Here is a 25,733-nt window from a genome sequence, read left to right on the forward strand (position 1 = left end):
TTTGAAAAAAGTCTTTAATCAAGAGATGCTTAGCAAAAATTGAATGTTCAAAAATCTTCGAAGCATATTCAAACAAACATAATTTTGAAAATCATAGTCTAATTAAAATAATTAGAAGTATTAATAAAGGGGTGTTGTCGCCTCTTGCCCTTAGGACTTGTTGGAGACGGTTTGGCAATCCATTCATATTCTGGATATCCGATTGGGGGATATTGTGCCACTCCTCTACCGCAGCTGTCTTGAGCTCTCCGAAGAATGTACGGGTTGCTGGTACTCTTGCTCTTCCCTACTTTTTTTGAGGTTATCCCAAATGTGTTCAATTGGGTTAAAATCGGGACTGCGTACCGGCCATGGTAAAACTTAAATCCCGACCTCATTCAGGTACTCACTGGTATTGGTGAATCTTGCGGTATGACAACGGCATTGCCATGTATTAATCTAAAGTTTTCACAAATGAACGGTGCGCAAGGTATGCCATGGTCTTGAAAAACTTTTTCCACGCATCTTTGAGCATTTACACTGGTTCTATCCTAGCCAAAAAGGTCCGTACGAGCTTCGTAAGAGATACCTTTTCAAAAATCATGATTGACCCTCCTCGGTAAGCCACTGTTTCGGTTATAGTTTATGGAGCAAGCCTTTTATTCTGACGCCTGTAGACAAACTCACGTCCATCTGGACCTCTTATAGCTATTCTGCTCTGATATGAGAACCGTATGTTCTTCCGTTCCGCCACAGTTCAGTTAACATATGCTCGCGCAAAACCAAGTCTAGCTCTACGGTGTTGTGGAAGCAGCTGTGGGGTGCGGGCTGGACGAAAAGGATTCAAATTTATTTCTGTCAGTCTTCTAGTGGTACGTTCACTCACACTAACATTTCTCACCTCATGTACAGTTTTCCTTTAGCCCACCTTGAAGAATTTGAAAGAAGAATTGAAGTTGTTGCCATAGCTATTTTAATGTTTAATGTAGAAACATTTTGTTTCATATACTGGTTTTGTAAATGTTTCCCTAATACATGTTCAATTAATACATTTAAATCAGTACCTATACAATTATTTCAACCACATTGAAAACACAAAAAAGAGAACACACCTATATACAGTGCAGCTCCAGCCCAAGTTTATTCATTGGTCCTATTCGAACCGCATATAAGAAAATAACGAGAAGCTGACTTTTAGCCGTTGAAGTTAAAAGGTTAGAACTTATATTCCTTTTATTATATTCCACTTTCTTGTTGAATAAGAATTAACTCATACTTATTATTTTTCGAATTTGCACTTTGGATATAATTAAATTAACAATTTCGGCGTCTAGTCATTCGCCAGTGTTATAAAATTTAATTATACTTAATTTTCCTATTAAATTGCCAATTTCGGCGTCTAATCATTCGCCAGTGTCACAAAATGTATTCATATTTGTTTGGTTTATTTTATTGATCGATTAGGTATTTGATATTTAAGGTCACAGTGTCTAATCATTCACTTGTGACGCCTAAGTTTCCAGTTGGTTATTAATTTTTGTTGTTACTTTCTAACTTATTACCTAATTCTTTAATATCAATCCTGCATATTTGACAATTCTGCATTTAATTTGGTTTGTCAAAACTATCTGACATTTACGTGAGTTTACGTGACATTTCTCATTATAGAATTATTGTCATATTTTATTTTCTTCTTTTTTACTTCAATATAAGTCACAATGTCCGAAACTGAAAATCATAGCCAAGTTTGTAACGTTGAGAGGTACAAGAGAAAGAGAGCAGGGCTTAAATCTAAAGTGACAATTTTTAAAAATTATATCACAGATGTAGAGTCCAATATTTCCAACGATGATTATAATATTCCGTCAGAGGAAATCAAATTAAGGTTAAATAAAGCTGTAGATTTATTAGATAATTTCGATGAAATTCAATCCGAAATTGAATGTCATGTGAACGATTTAGAGGAGGAAGCGTCCCAAAGAGAGCTCTTCGAAAAAAATTATTTCTCTATTATTACTAAAACACGATCGCTGCTATCAAAGTCCAATCCCAATGAAGTTATGCATAACATTAATTCAGAAAACGATGTTCAATCCCAAGCAGGTCTCTCTAGTCGACCTAACGTCAATTGTAACATTAAATTACCTACTCTTCAACTTGTAAAATACAGCGGGAGCTATGAGAAATGGTTAGAATATAGAGATTCGTTTCAGTCAATAATCTTAGATAATTCAGATATAAATCCTATTCAAAAATTCCACTACTTGCAATCCTCTCTTAGCGGTGTTGCCGAAAAGGTCATTAGTAGTTTGCCAGTGTCTTCGGATAATTTCTCAGTCGCGTGGAAAATGCTATGTGAAAGATTTGCAAACAAAGATTTATTAATATACAATCACACCAAGTGTCTTTTTTCTCTCCCAAAAATCACAAAGCCATCTGCATCAAGCATCAGGCAATTAATAGATGAACTTCAAGGTAACAACTTCAAGGAGAGAAGTCACTTAAATCATTGGACCAACCAGTTGATACTTGGGATACCCTACTTATATTTATTATAATAGAAGAACTTGATTCCTACACCACACAGGAGTGGGAATCTAAGAAACCTTCAAACGCAACGTTAAAGGATCTTATTAATTTTCTAAAAGGTAAGGCTGACGTTTTGGAAAAAATTGATGCAAATCTTGGACAGAATAATAAAGAACGATTCAGTTCCGGTAAGAAATCCTCAAGAGCTCTAGTAGCCACCCAAACTTCTTGTGCTTTCTGCAAATCCATCAATCATAAAATAAGTCTGTGTCCCGATTTCAATCATTTAAGTATTTCTGATCGGGCCGAAAATGTTAAAAGGCTTAAATTATGTTTCAATTGTCTACATTCAGGCCACATTAATATAAATTGTAAGTACGGAAAGTGTACTAAATGTGGTAAAAAGCATCATTCTCTCTTGCATATCAATACGGACAACTCAAATAACTTAACTTCATATTCCAATCCAGTGCAGTCATCTTCGAATATTCAATCTGACTCGACTGTACACAATACTCAAACACTATCGAACTATGTCCCAGAATACAAGTCTGTTCTGTTGTTAACAGTTCTAGTGAATGTTTTTGACAGCGCAGGAGTTGCGCACAAATGTCGTGCCCTCCTGGATAGTGCTACACAATCAAATTATATTGTCTCTTAATTTTTTTGATAAATTGGGAATAGCAAAAAACCGTTTGAATGTATCAGTATCTGGTTTTGGTCAAGTTTCCTCGAATTTAAAATACAATTGTAATTTACGAATTGGTTCTTGCTATTCTTCGTTCCAAAGTTCTATCAATTGTGTAATTACTAACTCAATATGTGATCAGCTCCCTGGTTATAATGTTGATATATCTTCCTTACGAATTCCTTCTAATATTCAGCTATCTGACCCTAACTTTCATATTAACTCATCGATAGATTTGTTAATTGGAGCAGGTCTATTTTATAACTTGCTGTGTGTGGAACAGATAAAATTAAATCGCCTTGGTCCCATTTTGCAGAAAACGAGGTTAGGATGGATTGTTTCTGGTCCAATTGCTCAAACTACGTCTAACCGGACAATCTGTAATGTTTCCCGTTTATCTGATGTAAACGATCTATCTCGCTTTTGGGAAATAGAGGAAATTTCTGCATCTTCCCCACGTTCGAAGGAAGAAATCTCTTGCGAGGAACATTTTCAGTCATTTCATAAGAGGAACAAAAATGGCAGGTTTATCGTAACAATTCCCTTTAAGGCTATGGCTACATAATTCGCAAATATTTTACGGATATCCCTACTTTTTCTGTCTTTACACGGCAAATTAAGTGTAGTAAAATTCTCACTGGTATGAAAACTGCAGATGTAAACATTAGGTTGACAGTGACATTGTCATTAAAAAGGTAGAGATGGCTATTTCGGTTTAGTTCAGTTTTTGAATGTTCTTTGTTCTTGGATAAACTTTACTTGTATAAATGATAGGATTATTTTTTCACTAATTATGTATTCAGTGGTTACCGCATTATTTATATACTATACAAATAGTCGAAAAAGAAAAAAGTTGTAAAGTTATTTTAATAATGTAGTGTTACCATCGAAAGCTTAGATAAGGTTTGAACATGTGAAGAACTGCGTTGTATAAATGTAGTATTACTCAGTTAATTTATAAAAACTTTATTTATTTCTATATTTGCGCAAATTAAAATATGGGACGTTGTTACAAGAAATGTATTACTGAAAAGCGAAGAAATACACGGTTAGCTCAATTGAAGTAAGTACTTTTTTACATAAATCAAATTAATTACTATTGTATTTTTCAAATTAATTTTAAATTTATAGTGAAAATATGATCTATAAAATCTATCGGTAAACCAAGAATTTTGGCATTAAATTTTATTCTCGTTTAAAGGAATAAACTATTTGTTGGATTATTTAATTATTAGAATTGTACATGAGTAAAAACGAGTCACTCAGATTCCGAAGCGACAAACGAGTTACGCGAGGATAAAAATGAACAATTGTTATTTGTTAATCTTCTTCACAATTATTTTTCCAAAAATTTCTAATATCCCTGAGAGATGATTCACTTAATGCAATGTAATCTCGACAACATTGAGCCCTTAAAGCAGAAAACTCATTAAAGAGAGTGGTAGATTGAGTTAATTTATATAATTATCCCAATTAAATTGAGAAAGAAAACTTGTAACTTCTAGGACGTCCATCGCATGGAAATCTCTATAAAAAACGTCACCAGTCAGCCCAGGGTTGTTAACACGTGATTCCCACTTAAATTCAAAAGATATAAGTGGATGATGAATATCCAAACGAAGTAGGACTATCTCTGCTATTGATATCTTAGCTTCGCCATCGTCCATGAAAATCGAATCCAGCCAATTGTAGTGTGCATTTTTAACGAAGTTGACATGATAAAAGTTATGGTATGAGCATGAAGCTGAAAGAATCGGTCTGGATTCAACTTCACGAGATGAAGCTCCTGTCAAAGGAGTACCCACAAAGGAGAAAACAAATTTCACACTTGTAACGCGTTTCTTCAGTGTGCACTCTTACATGTTTTTCCAAAGATCTTTTTTTGATAAACTGCCTAAAACAAATTTCACACTTCTATGGTTTTTCTATAGTGTGAATGTTTGTGTGTTCCTTTAAATTACTTTTTCGACCAAACTTTTTAAGACAAATTTCGCGCTGGTAAGGCTTTTTCCCAGTCTTTTCAAAGTTCCTGCTTCACTATAAATTGCTTATAACAAATTTCACACTTGAAAGACCTTTCTCCAGTGTGCACTTTTACATGTTTTTCCAAAGTTCTTTTTTGGCTAAACTGCTTACAACAAATTTGGCACTTGTACAGTGTGCACTCTCAAATACCTTTTCAAACTTGTCGTTTCTCTAAATTGTTTACAGGTAAGTTTTCATGCAAATTGAATTGTGTATGCCAATTGGTGCATGAAAACGAAAATTGTTCACTTGCGCAAGACACCAAATTTGGCTTAACTAAAATCTGGATGGTTAGATAATTTGCATGAGGTTGGTGCAAATGCATGAACGTGTAAACGGCACACCAATTCCACGCATTCGTAGTGGGTGGAATGGGCGTGGTAGAGTAAAAATGTGAAAATATTTAAATTGATTTAAAGAGAGTTTTTTATTCTGTAGGTGAATATTTTGCAACTGATATATTTTAAGTACATGCTTATTATTTTAAATTGTTTATTTGTATTTGTCTTTTACTAATGTAATCTTAGGTTTGGCGAAATTTTACATTTATATTTATTAATTTTTTTCTGTACTAACTAATCCTACTCAAATTCTGTTTGTCAAAAAGGAAATAAAGTAGTGTTAATATTATTATAGATAGGCTGTGTTGTACGTTATTTTATATTTTTTGTTCGTGATATACTGAAACGAACCAATTAAGCAATATTTGTTTTTGCTTTATTTTTTGGAACTGTTGGCTGTTCTTATATGTAGATCTTCATATGTTCTCCCCGTCGCGGTCACTAGAAACTTTCAAATTACAGATAGCGTTCATGTGGTGTAATTGGACACTTTATAACGGTATTAGTGTTTTTTTATTAACGGTGTAATTAAATATAATAAATGTAAATAAGTGCCTCATCCATGCGCAGGGAATTACCAAAAACGTCTGGTGTATTTCTTAATTATTTTATTAAATTAATATGAGAGTACTCTTCTGCGATCTTCTTTGTTTTCTGTCTTTTACCACTATTAACTTTTTAATTAAACAACAGTTTAATATATGCTAATAATAATCCGTCTTCGTTGTCGATCGTTGCTCGATGATAATCTGAAATGTACTTTATAATATACTGATAAATTTGTGCAAAAGACTTGAACGTGAAAATACATGCAATCGTCTAGTTTAATTTGCACAAATTGGCATTCACAAGTCAACTTGCGTCAATTGCATGACCGTGAAAACGTACCTTAAAACAAATGTGACATTTTTAAAGCGATTCTTCAGAAGTTGATAGTGTTTATTTAATGAAATTCTATGGCTAAACTGCTTAAAACAAATTACACACTTGTATGGTTTTCCTCCAGTATGAATGTTTCTGTGTTCATTTACATTACTTTTTCGAACAAACTTTTTTTAATACAAATTTCATACTGATAAGGTTTTTCCACATTGTGTACCGTCATTTGTCTTTTCAAAGTCCCTGCTTCACTAAATTGCTTAGAACAAATTTCACACTAGTAAGGTTTTTCTCCATTGTCAATGTTTGTATGTTCATTTAAATTCACTTTTTGAGCAAACTTTTTAAGACACATTTCACACTGTAAGGTTTTTCCCAGTGTGTACTATCATATGTGTTTTCAAAAAACTTTTTTCCTTACACTGATTAACGGTACCTAAAGTTTTTCTCCCATGTGCACTCTCAAATCTTTTTTCAAACTTCCCTTTAAGGCTATGGGTACATAATTCGCAAATATTTTACGGCTGTCCCTACCTTTTCTGTCTTTACATGGCAAATTACATGTAGTAAAATTCACACTGGTATGGATATGTACATATTACTAGAATGTCATTCTACTTGACAATGTTTTAACTAGCTTAAAGAGATGGCTTTTGAATGTTCTTGGATAACTGTTATTTTTTGTATAATTGCAAATTATTAATTCAGTTAATAAATTTGATAATTTTTTCACTAGCTATGTATTCAGTGATTGTAATAATTTATATGTACCTACAACAAAAACTAATACTCAATCGAGAAAAGAGGAAAAGTGTTAAAGTGATTTTTTAATAATATACTGTTACTATGGAACGCTTACAATTATTTTGAACATCTTTAACAACAAAATACTTGGATCACAGAATATATTTTAATGTATTCTCTGCTTCTATCTTCCATAAATAATACACAATAAATAACTTTTTATAAAGTTTACCTCTTAAATCAATTATTTATCAAATACACTATATATCAATATTATTTAATCAACAACTAAAAATATTCCAGATTCATGTCAAATAATTATTTAAAATTGTCACTGATTGTCAGTCTGACTGACAATATTCTATTCGACTAATACCCCAGTTAATAGGGAAAAAAACATGAAAAAATGTTAAGCAGGGTTTTGAAGGTGCTAAACGGTAGATAAGAGATAAATGATGATAATTCCGTGAAGAGGTACAGCTAATTTTTCTTCTTCTTTTTTTTAAACAGGTACAAAGAATGACAAACTCAGTTTTTTGACTATAAAACGTTTCTTGTAAATTTTAGAGAAAAATGTTTTAAATAAGTGTTGTAGATCTTAAAAAGTTCTTGAATTTGATAGTACTCATATTAATATACATAAACAATTGACCTAGATAATTGCAAACAACTCTCATTTTTGCACTAATTTTTAAATATTAATAACTTTACTTTTTACATAATGATATATAATTTAACTACTTTAAATTATGCCATTTAATGGTTTCTTTAAGTGCACTAAATTTCAACCAGATTGACCAAATAGTTTATAAGTTATTCAATTTGTTTATCCCAGAGAGCAATTGTTTATACAACTGTTCTTGCCCTAACAGTGAATCTAGAGATATTTAGCAAATCGCAATCAATTATCCGAGAGTCTACTTTTAAGATACATTAAGAAAAAATTAACATTTTATTAAAATTGTTATTAAAAAACTCGTTTGAAAAAGACCCTACTTTCTAGGTTATAAACAATTTGAATAACTTTGACAGTTTTTATGCCACACGCTTGCATGTAGGCTCACTGAAAAGCTGGTGAAAAAATACATATTAAAAAAGAAAAAATAATTTTATATGACAAATAGGAATCAAGTTAGTATTTTTTTTATAAATCAAATTTTGCATTGTTTATAAACATCTATATTTTACGATCCAGTTTATAGATTGCATATGCAGTGAAATAATAAAAACTTATGACCTGTTAAACTGATGGTACTCGTGAAACACCTCCAACGAAAGTGAAGGTGGGAATTGTTCAAGCTTCGCTTCCTTTTTTGGGAAAAAACTACAATATATTATCACCTTCCATAGCATGCACAGCACAACCTTCTTTTTTAACTGGAGTAGCTCAAGAAAATACTAAAAATTGTGTAAATTTCACCTTGCACAATTGGAAAATCCCGTGAAAATCAATTAATTGAATTTTATTATAAAAGTTATTGAACTCTACAAGTATTCCTTAAAAATTATTTAAATTATTAATTAAAGTATATTTCTTATATAAATATAAAATAATTATAAATTAGTACAATACATTATTTATTTTTTTTTATTTGAAATAATTAAAAAGTATTTAAAAGTCCTTAATAGTTTTTAAAAAACTAATTTTTGTTTTATTTTGTTTTTGAATTGTTATGAAATGTTATTTAATTTAATGAAGCTATTAATATTTGTTTAGATAGGCATCTAATAAGTATAAATATGTAATATGTTTGCACTATTATTTAATGATGTATGTTAAGTTCAATAATTAGAATAAAATTCATATATTTGTTTTGATAGTAATATATATATTTTAATAAATTCATATAATTAATTATAAAAATAAAAAAGTAAAACATTGTTTATGAATTTTAATTTGATTATTCTAGTGAACGTCTATAACTTCTAAATCGCTTCTCGGCAAGATACAGTTTATCCTCTACAAAGTCTGACTCGACATCGTCAAGAACCACTGCAGCGCGATTACAACATTTTTTCTCCTCTTCTTCCACTGCACAGTTTGTAAAAAGATCCGTACAGTTTATACCATATTTTTTACAGCCACATCTTGTACTTTTGCAACCCGTTGAACATTTACATGTAATTTGTTTTAATATATCTTTAGGTATCAAACAATCTAAGGTGTAAATAGGTTCAAAACCCGTATCAGTTTTTTTCCATCCATACTGGGTAGCATCCAGTTTTTTACCTAACCAGTGTTAAACGCGAAGTACATGCTGATAACCTGCACCTTCTGTTGGGGGCAAATTTTCCAATTTAAAAGATTTTTTCCCTGTATTTCTTATACATTGTAAAAAACGTAACTAATTTAATGCCAATATGTTATTATTTTTTTTATATGTAACATCAATTGCAGCAGAATACAAAGCAACAATGATATCACATCCGTTTTTCATGATGTCCTCCTTGTTAGCATTCTCGTCATAAAAAATATTTATCAGATCTACAATTTCTGACGATGCAGTTAATAATTTGAATTTTCCTTGATTAAAAAAGAGGAAGTTGTATCACACTCAGTCAAAATATATAAGAACCCAACGTATTTTCTTAGATGAGAATGTTTAAAACTATTACAACTATAATAGATAGATTTTCCTTTTGCGCCTTTTTTTTTTCAAAATATATGACATGTTATTGTCCGGAGCAGAGAGTTGCGTCAATATTATGAGTATATCAGTATCATTACCAATTATTACAATGGTCTTGTTAGTTTCATATGTATGTTCGTGAAGAGCTGTCTGCACTATTAATACGTCTGCATCTTCATCTGCTACTTTAGTTCGGTACCCAGATTTGTTGAGCTCTGCACATAAAAGTTGAATCAATTGCTTTTTATTTTTACTAACTGCTAAAAATATTTTTTGTTTTATGGATAAGATCGTGTTTTTAACCAATTTATTTTCTGGGCCTGAGCTAATTATTATTGTATATTTATATAAATAATATTCTTTAATTAGTAAAATATAAGTAATTCTTACGAGAAATTATTGTAAAATTAAAGCAAGTAATAGCAATTAAACTGCAAATTTTTTCAACATGTTTCAAATTGGGATTCCATTCTAAAAAATAAAACGAAGCTATTCTCACCTTCACATTTGTTAGCGGTGTTTCACGAGTACCATCAGTTTAATGAGTCATGACTTTTTATTTTTTTTACTGCATATGCAATCTATAAACTGGATCGTAAAATATAGACTTTCTTAAACAACTTATTCAATTTTCAGCTCTTAATGTTTATAAAAAATGGAAATATGATTTATTGAAAAAAAAAATTCTAACTCGATTTCTATTAGTCATATAAAATCCACTTTATTATTTTAATGTGTATATTTTCACCAGCTTTTCAGTGAGCCTACATACGAGCGTGTAACGTAAAAACTGTCAAAGTTATTCTAATTGTTTATAACCTAAAAAGTAGGGTCTTTTTCAGGCGGTTTTTTTAACAACAATTTTGATAAAATCTTAAAACATTTTCAATACATCTTAAAACTAAAGTCTCAAATAATCGATTGCGATTTGTAAAATATCTCTAGAGTCACTGTTAGGGCAAGAACAGTTGTTTAAACAATTGCTGTCTGGGATAAACAAATTGAATAACTTATAAACTATTTGGTCGATCTGGTTGAAATTTAGCTCACTAAAATAACCCATTAATTGACATAATTTAAAGTAGTTAAATTAAATATCGTTGTGCAAAAAATACAGTTATTAATATTTAAAAATTAGTGCAAAAATGAGAGTTTTTTACAATTATCTCGGTCAATTGTTTATACATTGCAATATGTGTCACACCAAAGTGAAGAACTTTGTAAGGTCTACAATATTTATTTGAAACATTTTTCTCTAAAATGGATCTTCTTCTTCAGGTGCCGTCCTCGTTCCGAAGTTTGGCTATCATCAAGGCTATGCGTATTTTTGATACCGTAGATCTAAATAATTGGCAGCTGCTGCACTTGTACCAATCTCTTAAATTCTTCAACCATGAATGTTTTCTTCTGCCAATGGATCTTTTACCCATTATTTTTCCCTGAATAATTAATTGTAGTTTCTGGTACTTTTGTCCCCTCATTATATGTCCCAAGTATTGCAGTTTGCGCTTTTTAATAGTAAGCGCAAGTTCTTTTTCTTTCTGCATCCTTCGCAACACTTCCATGTTTGTCACTCTCTCTGTCCACGATATTCTCAGTATCCTGCGGTACATCCACATCTCGAATGCTCCTATTTTCCTTGTATTGATCTTTTTCAGTGTCCAAGCTTCCATTCCATAGAAAAGAACTGACAGCACGTAACATCTCATCAGGCGAATTTTAAGATTTAAACTTAGCTCTCTTCCGCATAAAACTGTTTTCATTTTGGTAAAAGTAGCTCTAGCTTTTTCTATTCTGATCTTCTATTCTAAAATGGATAAGAAACGTTTTATAGTAAAAAAACTTAGTTTTTCATTCTTTATAACTGTTTTAAAAAAAGAAGAAGAAAAATTAGCTGTACGTCTTCACGGAATTATCATCATTTATACCTCATCTATCGCTTAAAACCTTCAAAACCCTGCTTAACATTTTTACGTGAAATCGATGATTTTTTTCCCTATTAACTGGTGTATAAGTGCGTTGAATGACAAAGATAGATTTGGAAAATACTACCACGGACATTGTGTTCATTTTTTTCGAATCCTGAAAAAAACAATAAATATTTTTGAAACATCTAAACGCGGAATGAAAGACTAAATTATTACCGAGGGCCGAAAGTCCCTTAGAATAAATAAAAAGTTTATTTTGAATAAGATATTTGAAATTAAAAATAACACTAAATTTTCTCTTAGTTTTTCACCCCTGTAAGTTATTAAAATAAACATTATAGAAGTTCTTAGGGACTTTCGGCCCTCGCCAATAACGTAATCTTTCATTCTGCGTTTAAATTTTTTAAAAATACTTATTAGTTTTCTCAGGATTCGAAAAAAAATGAATCCCCATTTGAATAGCATTGCAGCCGAAAAAACGTACCGATCCTCTTAAACTACATTGCTTAAAATAGCTTGGTAAGATTTTGAGTGGGGTATTGAGTTCTAAGATATTCTTTGTGAATTTTGTTTTTCTGAATAATTTTAACTTTAAGATCCGGAGAAAACCAAACCGGTAATTTCTTTGCCGAATACTTTTTAACAGAAACATAAAGAGCAATTGTTAAGTAAGTATATAATATCGTAAAAATACTGACCATAACATCAAGAGACTTAGTTTTAAACAAATTAAATTGAGAAAGAAAACTTGCAACTTCTATTAGGACGTTTATCACATGGAAATCTCTATAAAAAACGTCACCATTCAGCCCAGGGTTGTTAACACATGATTCACACTTAAATTCAAAAGATATAGGTGGATCATGAATATACTGTAACGTGACTATTGTAATTACTTCTAATTACAATAAAACTAGCGGTTCGTAATTTATATACGACTTTATTTATATAAGTTACAGACGAATTTATCTTATACACTCCAACTTATTTACAAAATATGCCCGTATTTATACCCAGTTGTTATTCTGGAACAATCGACTCCCATCTCGAGCTATCGGCTTGTTCCGCCTACGTGACGTACCTTCCAGAATTCTCCGGCGAGGCCTAGCACATCCGATTACGTCATTCTCGAGGTGTTTACTGTTATACGGGGATCGGCCAAGATTTCTCTTCCGCTACACTGCTCCCCTCTTAAGATCTGAGCGTCTCGATCAGCAACTCTAAATGAAGGCCCAGGATGGCGGAATCTACACGACTCTCCAGCTCTGCATACACCCTTCAAGAAGAAATAACAGTCTACTGTCTTTGAAGGGTACGACATCTTCGGGTTCATGCAACACACAGTGATTTGTACACCAGTTCCTCTGAAGACCACTTCAAGCATGCTTCTCACAATCTTCCAATCCAGATTTTCTACTGCATGGCCTATTTTTGGTAAAGCCAAATTTTTGATGTCATAATTACACACGATTTTCTTCAAATTAGTTAGAGCACGCCATATGTTCTCGTAGCTTGGCGTGTCCGTATAAGACTTTCTGGTCACCATATACAGCAAAGATCGAGGACCATCTTCCAATCGCAGTACTCTTCCAATTTTAGGCTGCTGATTTCTTAACTCGTCCAGGCGGCCGAACTTTCTATTGAATACGGACGATATTCCTTTAGTCATCTCGAGGTCTTGGGCAACACAGTGGGCCAGAGAGACGTTTTCTGGAACACCAAACAGATCTTGCTGAACTTCTGTGGTCACGCCGAATCTAGCACTCTTTCTCGCTGCGTAATTTGACATAAATTGATTAAAACTTGGCTGTGCGACATCTTTCATCTCCTGTTGGAGGACTCGTGCTTCTTCTGTTTCATTTGAGCCAGCATATGGTGCAAGACGATTTATGTGAATAACTTTTGGTTTACCGTTTGGCAACTTCTTAATTCTATATATTACGTCATTTATTTTCTTCTTAACTTCATATGGACCCTCCCATTGTCTTTGCAGTTTAGGACATAAGCCTCGACGACGTTGCGGATTATAAAGCCAGACAAGATCACCTACTTCGAAGCTTTCATTCTTGCATCGAGAATCATATTGATCTTTCATTCTGTCACTGGCTATCTGGATGTGTTGTCGGGCAAGTTCATGAATGTTGTTCATTCGTAATTTCAGGCGGTCAACGTAGTCTTCGCCTGCAACATGTTCCTCGGAAGGTCCGCAGCCAAACTCTAGGTCGCAGGGCAACCGAACTTCACGACCCAACATCAGGCAGGTTGGTGTTTGACCTGTAGTTTCATTTACGGCCGAGCGGTAGGCCATCAGGAATAAATGAATGTGTTGGTCCCAATCTCGCTGATGTTCAGATACAACTTTGGACAAGTGTTTACCCATCGTTCGGTTCATCCTCTCGACCATCCCATCTGATTGAGGATGCAGGGGTGTTGTTCTGGTCTTATTGGCACCAATCAATTTACAAACGTTTTGGAAAAGAGCTGACTCAAAGTTTCGCCCTTGGTCGGAGTGGATCTCCAAGGGAACACCAAATCGGCTAAAGAATTCTTTAACAAGTACCTCTGCAACGGTAGCAGCTTCTTGATTTGGTAATGCATAGGCCTCAGTCCATTTTGTAAAATAATCCATGGCTACCAGGATGTATTTATTTCCAGCATCGGTTTCTGGAAATGGACCTGCAATGTCGATAGCTACTCTTTCCATAGGACTTCCAACATTGTACTGTCTCATGGGTGCTCTCTTTTTACCAACCGGACCATTACCGGATGCACACAGTTCACATTTTCGGCACCATCTTCTTACATCATCTTTACAGTTCACCCAATAGAACCGTTCTCGAACCTTTTGCAGAGTCTTCGTAATACCAAAGTGTCCACCTGATGTACCGTCATGCAACTGACGCAATACTTCTGACACTTTACTTTTAGGTACAATTAACTGAAGCTTAGATTCTGTACCATCATCGTTCTCAAAGGTTCTGTACAGAAGATCATCTTTTAGTACCAGACAATTCCATTGGCTCCAGTAGGCCTTGACTTCTGGACTACATGCACTAATGTTCTGCCAACTAGGTCTTTCACCTTGCCGCATCCAATCCAATACTCTTTTTATACATGGATCATCTTCTTGGGCGTTTTGTAACTGTTGGGGCTGCCATTGCTCATTAACTACGGTGGTTCGTCTCACGGGGCAAAATCGTTCCTCTAATTTGGCACAGTGATTACAATTTGCACTGCATGGTCGTCTCGAAAGGGCATCAGCATTTGAATGAACTCTTCCGGCCCTGTGTTCTATCTCATAATCATATTCTTGCAGTCGTTCTAACCATCTTGCCATCTGGCCCTCTGGATTACGGAATTGTATGAGCCATTTTAGAGCAGCGTGATCTGTTCGAAGAAGGAACTTTCTGCCGTACAAGTATTTATGGAAATGTTCGCAAGCCTTCACTACACCCAGCAGTTCTCTTCTGGTAACGCAATAGTTTCTTTCTGGTGTCGACAGGACTTTGCTGAAATAAGCGATGACTTTTTCCTGTCCATCCTGGATTTGTGAGAGAACAGCTCCTATGGCACTGTTGCTAGCATCGGTATCCAAAACAAATTTTCCTGCCTGTCCCGGGTTGCTTAATATCGGTGCACTGACCAGAGCCCTTTGTAGTTGTTCGAAAGCTTTTTGACACTCCTCACTCCATGTATATTCTTTGCCCTCCTCCGTCAACTTTGTTAGGGGCTTGGAGATATTGGCAAATCCTTTGACAAATCGTCGGTAATATGTACATAGGCCAAGGAAACTTCTAATTTCATGTTTATCTTTTGGTACTGGCCAATCTTTAATTGCTTCAATCTTTTCAGGATCAGCTGTTACACCATTACTCGATACAATATGTCCCAAATACTTAACTTCTCGTCGAAACATGTGACATTTCTTCGGACTTAACTTCAAGTTCGCTGCCCTCAATCGTTGAAAGACTTCTATTAGATTCTTGGCATGTTCATCAAAGGACCTTCCAACCACAATTACATCATCCAAGTAAACCAGGCATGTTTTCCATGTTAGACCTCTTAAAACTGCCTCCATTAATCTTTCAAATGTGGCAGGGGCATTACATAAACCAAACGGCATAGCCGTAAACTGCCAAAGCCCTGATCCTATCGAAAATGCGGTTTTCTCCCGATCGGCTGGCTCCATGTCTACTTGCCAATATCCACTTTTTAAATCGAGTGTGGAAAACCAACGAGAACCGGAGAGAGTATCCAATGTATCGTCTATTCTGGGCAAAGGATAACTATCTTTTTTTGTTACCGCATTGAGCTGGCGGTAGTCGATACAAAAACGCGTTGAACCATCTTTCTTCTTTACCAGAACTACTGGTGATGTCCATGGACTGTTCGATGGTTCAATTACCCCTTGTTTGTCCATATCCTTGATAATCTCTTCGGCTTCATCTCTTTTCGCGAATGGAAGTCGTCTAGGCCGTTGTCTGATTGGCTGAGCGTCTCCGGTATTTATTTTATGCGTCACTATGCTTGTTTTTCCCTTATCCTTCGTGTCAATAGCAAAAACATCTTGATACTCTATCAGCATAGACGTCACTTTTTCCGTTCGTTCATGATCAAGATCTTGGCATCTTTCAATGATCATCTCAACAAGCTCCTTTGGATACTTCGCCTTCGATGATTTCTCATTGGTATTCACAGAGCAAATTGAAGCCACGGGAACACACTGCCCGATCAAAGCTCCTCTACTTAACTTGATAGCAGTTTCCCTTAAATTCATAACTCTTACAGGGATCACATCTCGAACTTTTACCAAAGTTTTCGCCGTTAGGAACTCGATATTATCCACATCTTCGACCATCCTTAAACTTCCCTCTCGGCAGTGTCCATCAAGCATGGTCATCAGAATTTTCTCACTATTACCGGGTATGGTTACGTCGCATGTAGTAAGTAAGCGGATGACATCTTCTTTGTCGTCGTGAAAGGGCAACTCTTCACCATTGATCTTGAGAACTCCATTTTGAACATCCAATATTGCCCCCACTTTCCTTAGTACGTCCATCCCCAATATGAATTCGTCGGAGATCTCGGCAATTAATACTTGATGTTCAACTGTGGTCTGGCCAATGGATACTGACATATTAGCCTCGCCATATGTATTAATTAGCTGACCAGTCGCTGTTCTAAGCTTTACTGTTGCAGGTGATAATTTATTATGGTCTCGTACTACATCTGGACGTGCGATAGTTCTCGTTGCACCTGTATCCACCAAAAATGATCTACATCTATTACTGATACGACCTTCGATGTATAAGTTGTGGATTCCACCGGAGGACGTGAGGTTGACAGTTACTATGGGGGCTCTAGTTCTCGAGGTCGGCAGTTGCCCCTTGGTGTCGACCCGCTCTAGTTTTCCGACGGCTGTACGATCTTCTTACAATTACGACGAATGTGGCCTACGTCTCCACAATTCCAACATCTAGGCTCGCGTCTCTTTGGCATCTGATTACTTAATACTCTCCGTATCATTTCCTCCAGACGTTCATCGTTGTGTTCGTCACTTTCTTCAATGGTTCTTACTCTATGGCCTCGTGAAGTTTGACTAGCCGTTTCATGTTCCAATGCAATAGCAAGTGCTTCATCTAAAACTTTCGGCCTTGCTAGTCGTAAAGCTTTCTGTAGTTCATTATCTTTCAGCCCATTGACGAAGGTATCTACTGCAATTTCTTCTAAAACGCTGTCTGGCACCTCTGGATAAGCCAACCGCACCACACGAGCCACATCTGCTTCAAATTCTTGCAGATTTTCACTTGCTCGTTGACTTCTACTTCGCAGTTGTGCTTTGTATACTTGTTGTAGATGGGCATCTCCATAGCGTTTTTCTAGACGAGTGAACAAGGTCTGGTAACAATTTTCTTGACCCTTAGGAATTGATCTTAATATATCTGCAGCATCACCTCGCAAAGCAGCAGTCAAGGAAACAGCCTTTTCCTGTTCGGTCCAATGATTGGCGGTCGCAATAGCTTCAAATTGTCTAAGATATATGGACCAAGAGGACTTTCCATCGAATGGTGGTAATTTGAATCTCATATTATGCGACGTTTCGTCTCTCGGTAGTTCATCTTTCACTACAGGATCTAAAGCTACTGCATTAACTGACGGTTGCACTTTTGTATCGGTTATCATGCTCTCTAATTCTTTGATCTTCTCTTCTACGGCCAAAACTACTGCATTAACTGAAGGTAGAACTTTCGTATTGGTTACCATAGTCTCTAGTTGTTTGATCTTCTCTTCTAACATTTCTTTATTGTCGTCTACACTTTTCTGTATCTTATCGAATGTTCTAGAAACTTCTTCAAATTTCTCATTGTTCTGTTTACAAACTTCTTCAAGTTTTTCGTTGTTTTGCCTACAGACCTCTTTAAAAGTTTCTTCAATCTTTTGAGAAGTCTCGTCGAATCTTTTAGCAACGTTTTCGAATTTCTCGTCGCTTTTTCTACTAACTTCTTCAAGTTTCTCGTTGTTCTGTCTACTAACTTCTTTAATTACTTGAGAAACACTTTCAAATTTCGATAAGATCGCTTGTTCTGCTGTCTGGAAGTGGAACGTCTTTGGGTCCTCTCCATTCTTCTTGAGGACCTCGTCGAGTCGTGCTTTCAGGACTTTCTTGGACCCACTGGCATCTTGCTCGTACTCTTCTAATTGTTCACGGAGCTGTTTTAGCGAGAGTTCTTCTAGCAACATCTTTAGTCGGCACACACGTACTTTTCACAATGTCTTTTAAGTCTTTCCGAATACCGAACAATCAACGCACTCCGGTTATTCCCGACGAATAAAGTTCAAAAGTCTTTTAAAGTCTCTCTGTAATTCACTTATTTATATCGCACTAAGTTTACCGAACACCGACACCAACTGTAGCGTGATTAGTGTAATTACTTCTAATTACAATAAAACTAGCGGTTCGTAATTTATATACGACTTTATTTATATAAGTTACAGACGAATTTATCTTATACACTCCAACTTATTTACAAAATATGCCCGTATTTATACCCAGTTGTTATTCTGGAACAATCGACTCCCATCTCGAGCTATCGGCTTGTTCCGCCTACGTGACGTACCTTCCAGAATTCTCCGGCGAGGCCTAGCACATCCGATTACGTCATTCTCGAGGTGTTTACTGTTATACGGGGATCGGCCAAGATTTCTCTTCCGCTACAATACAAAGTAAGTAGAACTACATCTGCTGTTGATATCTTAGCTTCGCCATCGTCCATAAAAATCGAATCCAGCCAGTTGTGTGCATTTTTAGCGGAGTTGACATGATAAAGGTTATAGTATGAGCATGAAGCTGAAAGAATCTGTATGGTTTCAACTTCATGAGGTAAAGCTCCTGTCAAAGGGGTACACACTGAAGACATTCCATCCTTGGACCAGTTACAGTACCTACTTGCAACTTGCAAGATTTTTCCTCAGAATGCAACCTCATATTGATTCATATGGCCTAGTTTAGAAAACGACTTAAAACAAAAGTTTACACGTATATGATTTTTATATAGTTTGAATGTTTGTGTTTATTTAGACTATTTTTCGAGCAAACGTTTTTAAATAAATTTGACACTGATAAGATCTCTCTCCAGTATGCATTCTAAAATGTGTTTTTACGTTACCTTTGAGTGCAAATTACTTAAAACAAATTTCCCACTTGTAAGGCGTTTATCGAGAGTGCACTCTTACATGTTTTTCCAAAGTTCTTTTTTGGTTAAACTGCCTAAAACAAATTTCACACTTGTATGGTTTTTCTATAGTGTGAATGCTTGTGTGTTCATTTAAACTATCTTTTCGAGCAAACTTTTTTAAACAAATTTTACAGTGGTAAGGTTTTTCTTTAGTGTGTACTCTCAAATGTGTTTTTAAATTACTTTTGATTGCAAACTGCTTAAAACAAATTTCACACTTGTAAGGGGTTTCTCTAGTGTGCAGTCTCATATGATTTTCCAAAGAACTTTTGTGGTTAAACTGCTTAGAACAAATTTCGCACTTTTAAGGCGTTTCTCCAGTATGGAGTCTCAGATGCTTGTCTAAAGTACTTTTTTGGCTTAACTGCTTAGAACAAATTTTACACTTGTATGGTTTTTCTCCAGTATGAATGTTTCTGTGTTCATTTAAATTACTTTCTCGAACAAACTTTTTATGATAAATTTCGCAATGATAAGGTTTTTCCCGAGTGTGTACTCTCTAAATTGTTTAAAACTTCGTTTTCATGAAAATTTACTTGTGCATGTCAATTTATACAAGCAAATTGGTGCGTGAACATGAAAATTGTTCACTTGCGCAAGCCACAAAGTGTGGCATAAGTAAAATCTTGATAAGATAGATCATGCGCATGAGGTTGGCGTAAATGAAACGACACACCAATTTTACGCATGCGTAGTGGGTGGGATTGGTGTTGTAGAGTAAAAAATGTGAAATTTTAAGTTTGGCGAAATTTTACATTTATTAATTTTTTGTACTGACTAATCCTATACAAATACTGTTTGTCAAAAAGGAAATAAAATATTATTTAGATTTAGCCATTCGGCCCACACTCCCTCTAAGGGGAAAATTTACTCATCCCAGATACCTCGGGTATCAAAAGGATTGAGCTCTGGTGGGACTCTTTCCGTGTTATCGAGCCCTAGGTAACTTGATACGCCGGAGTATCTCCCAAAAATTTTCGTACTTATCTGGACGTCTAGAGTAGCACAGCTTTCTGCATAGTCCTGTAAAGATGTTCATTTAGATCCAGCTTTTTGATGTTTACTATGAGGTTCTTCGGAATGACTCCAGTAGTAGAAAGAATAATAGGTATTGTCTGGTACTTTCCATTTTCCATTATCTCCTTATTTGTATTTCGAGATCTCTATATCACGACGAACTAACTCATCAAACTTAAAGTACGCGTACTTACGGTGACACACGTGCGAAAAAGGTCGTCGAGACATAAGTCCGCGTACTTACTCGCGTGTATGTCATCCTCTTAAGATTTTTCTCCAGAATGCAACATCATATTGATTCATGTAATCTAGTTCAGAAAACGACTTAAGACAAATTTCACACTTGTATGATTTTTATATAGTTTGGATGTTTGTGTTTATTTAAACTATCTTTTCGAGCAAACGTTTTTAAACAAATTTGACACTGGTAAGGTTTCTCTCCAGTGTGCATTCTAAAATGTGTTTTTAAATTACCTTTGAGTGCAAATTCCTTCAAACAAATTTCACACTTGTAAGGCGTTTCTCCAGTGTGCACTCTCACATGTTTTTCCAAAGTCCTTTTTTGGCTAAACTGCCTAGAACAAATTTCACACTTGTATGGCTTTTCTATAGTGTGAATGTTTGTGTGTTCATTTAAACTATCTTTTCGAGCAAACTTTTTTAAACAAATTTTACACTGGTAAGGTTTTTCTTTAGTGTGTACTCTCAAATGTGTTTTTAAATTACTTTTTATTGCAAACTGCTTAAAACAAATTTCACACTTGTAAGGGGTTTCTCTAGTGTGCAGTCTCATATGATTTTCCAAAGAACTTTTTTGGCTAAACTGTTTAGAACAAATTTCGCACTTATAAGGCGTTTCTCCAGTATGGAGTCTCAGATGTTTGTCTAAAGTACTTTTTTGGCTAAACTGCTTAAAACAAATTTCACACTTGTATGGTTTTTCTCCAGTATGAATGTTTCTGTGTTCATTTAAATTACTTTCTCGAACAAACTTTTTAAGACAAATTTCGCACTGAAAAGGCTTTTCCCCAGTGTGTACTGTTTTATGTCTTTTTAAAGTTCCTGCTTGACTAAATTGCTTAGAACAAATTTCACACTTGTATTGTTTTTCTACAGTGTGAATGCTTCTGTATTCATTTAAACTCACTTTTTGATCAAACTTTTTCAGACAAATATCACGCTGGTGCGGTTTTTCCCCAGTGTGTACTACCATATGTGTTTTCAGAGTACTTTTTTGGCTAAACTCCGTAAAACAAATTTTGCACTTGTAAGGTGTTTCTACAGTGTGCAGTTTCAAATGGATTTTTAAACTTGCCTTTTCTCTAAATTGCTTAAAACAAATTTTACACTTATGAATCGTTTCTCTAGTATGAATTTTCTTGTGTTTATTTAATGAACTTTTGTGGGCAAACTGCTTATCACAAATTGCGCATGTATTTTCTTCAACAGGTTGCACATGTTGTTCTTTATTAGATGTGTGTACGGGTGTTGTTTTCATACTCTCCAATGTGTTCTCTGGGGGAATGCCTAAAATAAAAACTAATATATATTTTTTTGCTAAAAAATATAGCTAAACTGATAGACACGCCGTAATGCTATTCTCTCGTCTCGAAGAGTGAAGCCAACATAAAACGATTCACACAGTTGTGTGTGACGTCAGTTTACGGCAGAAAGCGTTAGAGATTTAGCGTTTATTTGACCCTCCACATATGTTAAAACTTATTCGCAATACTTTAGGTTATTTAGGTCAACAAGCATGTTCATGCCTTTAAGACTTTTTTTGCGTTTATTTCATTGTAAGTAAACTGAAATTGTAAATTATTGTAATAACTATTGATTTGAATAAACGTATATTATATTACAAAAACATTTTTTTACGGGAATAATAAAGCGATTAATGGAAATATTTGGAAGAATTAGTAGACATTCAAGAAAAGGAAGGCCTTCATCTTGCAACTAGGATAACCCGAAGGCATTTAAATTGGTATAAGGAAAAAATGAAGGTGAAATTAGCTGCCCAAACGTTCAGCCAAAAAGTTGCAATACATTATTTGAGAAATAAAAGCTCAAAAGAATTTGTACGTAGCGAAGCTACTCAAAATTTCATTGAACAAATTAATGATATTTTTGATATTTTAAATAGCCGAAATTTATTTGCAAAACACCTAAAATCCAGTTTACAGCAGCACAATAAACAAGCAATTTTTCAAAAAATTGAAGAATCTATAAAATATCTTAGATCACTTAAATGTTCCAACAATGGTGAACCACTATAATATCCAAGCCAAAGAAAAACGGTTTTTATTGGTATGATCATTAGTTTAAAGTCACTAATGGGAATTTGGAAAAATTACTTGGAGGATATGGATGGAGGTCTGAAGTTCTTTCGGTCTATAAACTTTCTCAAGATCACTTAGAAGTTTTCTTTAGTTCTATTAGGAGTCATGGAGATTACAACAACCCAACGGAAAAACAATTTAAAGCTGCATATAAAAGAATCTTAATGCACACAAGTGTTACAGGATCTACCCAGGTTAATTGTATAGAACAGACACCTTCCATAATTTGAGCAATGAGCACAACAAATACTGTGAAAATGAAAACAGATGATCATCAACTCATTGATAACTTTATACAGTCGGAAAAATGGAAGAATACCCATGAACGAACATATAAAACACGCTGTATTTTCCTGTCACCGTGTCACAAAGAAAATTGTCTAGTGCAAGTACATGTAACAATAATTATTACATGTACTTGCGCTGGACAATTTTTTGTGTGACACGGTGACAGGAAAATACAGAGTGTTTTATATGTTCGTTCATGGGTATTCTTTCATTTTTCCTACTGTAAGTGATGAAAATAATAGGGAAACAATAACTAGTAAACATGATTAGGTATACTGTAAATAATTTAAGTTTTTCAAAAACATTGTCATCTTATGTTTGTGATATTGTTGACTATATCGCTGGGTTTGTAGTTAAGAAAGTTAAGAAAACATTCAATTGTTACATATGTTTGTCTGAAATTGAATGTAATAATTTACAATCTCCATTCATAAGACACAAAAATGATAGCATATCAAAAAAAATTTTAATTCAACCTTCTAAAGACGTCATTCATATTTGCAAAATTGCTGAAAGCGAAATTAGATTTATGTACAATTCAAAAAAATTGAACGATTCTAAATTAATGAGAAGATATGTACATACAAAGAACATATGTTTGATCATGATTTTGAAACAAACCATTTGTTTAATCTAATAAAGATAATTTGTTTCCATTATTGCAACATCAGATTGTACCACGAAGGTGAAAAACTAAATAATGTAATAAGAGTTAGAAGTAAATTAACAAAAGCTATTTTGTTTTGTGGTCAATAAATTAATAGATTTCCTACATATTTTTTCACCTAACCTGAAACTTCCACCCAAAAGAAAATAATTACTCTCCTTCAAATTTATTTTTGATTATCAAACAAGAAGAGATATACCAACGATATAATATGTACCTACTTTTAAATAAAACATTTATTTTTACAAAATTAAGTCAAAAATATTTATTAATTACTTTGCTAAATTATTTATCTTTCATATTTTTTACAAAATATTGAAGTTATCTTAAAATTAATCTAAAATTGGGTAATTTTATTAGTGCTTTGCTAAGAATCCAAACGAGTTCTTGCCGTATTGTGCCGTCACTTTCGCGGAAGGTGTTTGCTTCAACGGTTCGGTACAAAGCGTGTCTATCAGTTTTTATGGTCTAAGAGCTGAAATATACTAAATTTGACACAATCTAAATATACACAACCAAACTTATATGTAATCACCATGTACTTCAAAGCAATATTAAGTAATTTATTTTGAAAGCACTTGTTATTGTTGCGAAGAATAAAGGTTTTTATTGAAAACAAACAAATCGATAAGACAATCAGATGGTATAGCTCGGTACGGTATAGATTATTTGCTACAGTTAAAATAGTTACAAATTGAACAAAAATAAATCAACTAACTTTTGCTTCCAAAAACGAAAATATGCCTTATGTGGGGTTATCGGACTTACAAAGGGGAAAGATTATTGGTCTTGTGAAGCAAGAAATATTCACAGAGGCCACAGCTGTGCAGCTGGGCGTAATACAGGGCGTTGTGTCCAAAACCTATGGTAAGTAACATTAATTAGGAAATATCAAAAATAAAGCAAGGGAATGTCGCCAAAAAATAACAGTTCGCCACGAGATCGTTTTATTACCCAATCAGTTAGAATAGACCCAACCATTTCTCACCTGCAGCTTCAAAGCCAGCTTTTGGAAGCCACAGGTGTAACTTTTCAGTTGAAATGGTAAGAAGAAGAGTTCCTGCCAAGAAGTATACAGCAGGAGAGAGTTATGGGTTTCCGAGTTATCTAGGCTTCATAAGATTGATCGCCTAAATTGGTGTCTTCACCACCAAAACTGGAACATTGGGAATTGACAAAATGTGCTATTTTCACAATAAGCAGGATTTCTGTAAAATCAGATGACCGACGAATTCGTGTACTTAGAGGTCGAGGAAGACAAGCAAGAACAAAAACTGTCAGATATGTTCACATATATAAAGGAGGAAGTGTAATGTTCTGAAGAGGCATTGTGATCCGTAAAAAAATCCTTTAATTTTCATCCAATCAACTTTAACAGCTCGTAGATATGGTGCTAAGCTGTAGTTAGGAAATGAATAGGTGTAACAGAAGAAAATTTAATTTTCATGCATGATAATGCACATACCATTAGAGTGACTGCAGACTTCATTGAAGCAGAAAATATCCCTTGTTTGGAGTGGCCTGCTTGCTCACCCGACCTTACCCCTATAGAGTATAGAGTATTTGTGGGATATGCTTAAAAAAATAGTGCTAGCCGGAATAATCCACAAAACACCGCACAGTTAGTAAAAGCTGCTCTTGAACATTGGAGCAACCTACCACAACAAAATGTTGACAATTTGATTAGGAGCGTGCCCACGCAAAATGAAGCTTGCATAAGGACTAGAGATGGTAACATTGACTACCAAAAAAAACATAAATAAATAAAAACAATTTAAACATTATTCGTTTTGCATTGAAATTTATTATGCCATTGACTTTAAAACAACTACATAGTTGCAATTTGTTTTTTAAATACTTTATTGTTTTATTTAATTGTTATGTATTTGTGATTAAATTGCTTTAAAATTAATATTCTTTGTACTGAAAACTTTTGTTTTCGT

At 34.3% G+C, this 25,733-nt stretch overlaps 1 protein-coding gene across 2 annotated transcripts in view; it reads right to left on the reverse strand.

The window, feature by feature from the left end:
* Positions 1-25,733, reverse strand: part of LOC126882661 (zinc finger protein OZF-like) — a 69,491-nt gene that overhangs the window by 30,052 nt on the left and 13,706 nt on the right. Inside the window, exon 2 of one of the 2 annotated variants that reach the window (XM_050647637.1) lies at positions 18,867-22,023. The exons of the other annotated variant lie outside the window; for it this stretch is intronic. Coding sequence (XP_050503594.1) covers positions 20,834-22,023 — 1,190 coding nt within the window. The 3' untranslated portion in view covers positions 18,867-20,833. Of the gene's footprint in view, positions 1-18,866; positions 22,024-25,733 lie in introns of those variants that run through there. 2 annotated transcript variants of the gene reach the window in all.

The sequence above is a fragment of the Diabrotica virgifera genome, chromosome 1 (genome assembly GCF_917563875.1).
Source record: "Diabrotica virgifera virgifera chromosome 1, PGI_DIABVI_V3a".
Taxonomy (NCBI): Eukaryota; Metazoa; Arthropoda; class Insecta; order Coleoptera; family Chrysomelidae; genus Diabrotica; species Diabrotica virgifera.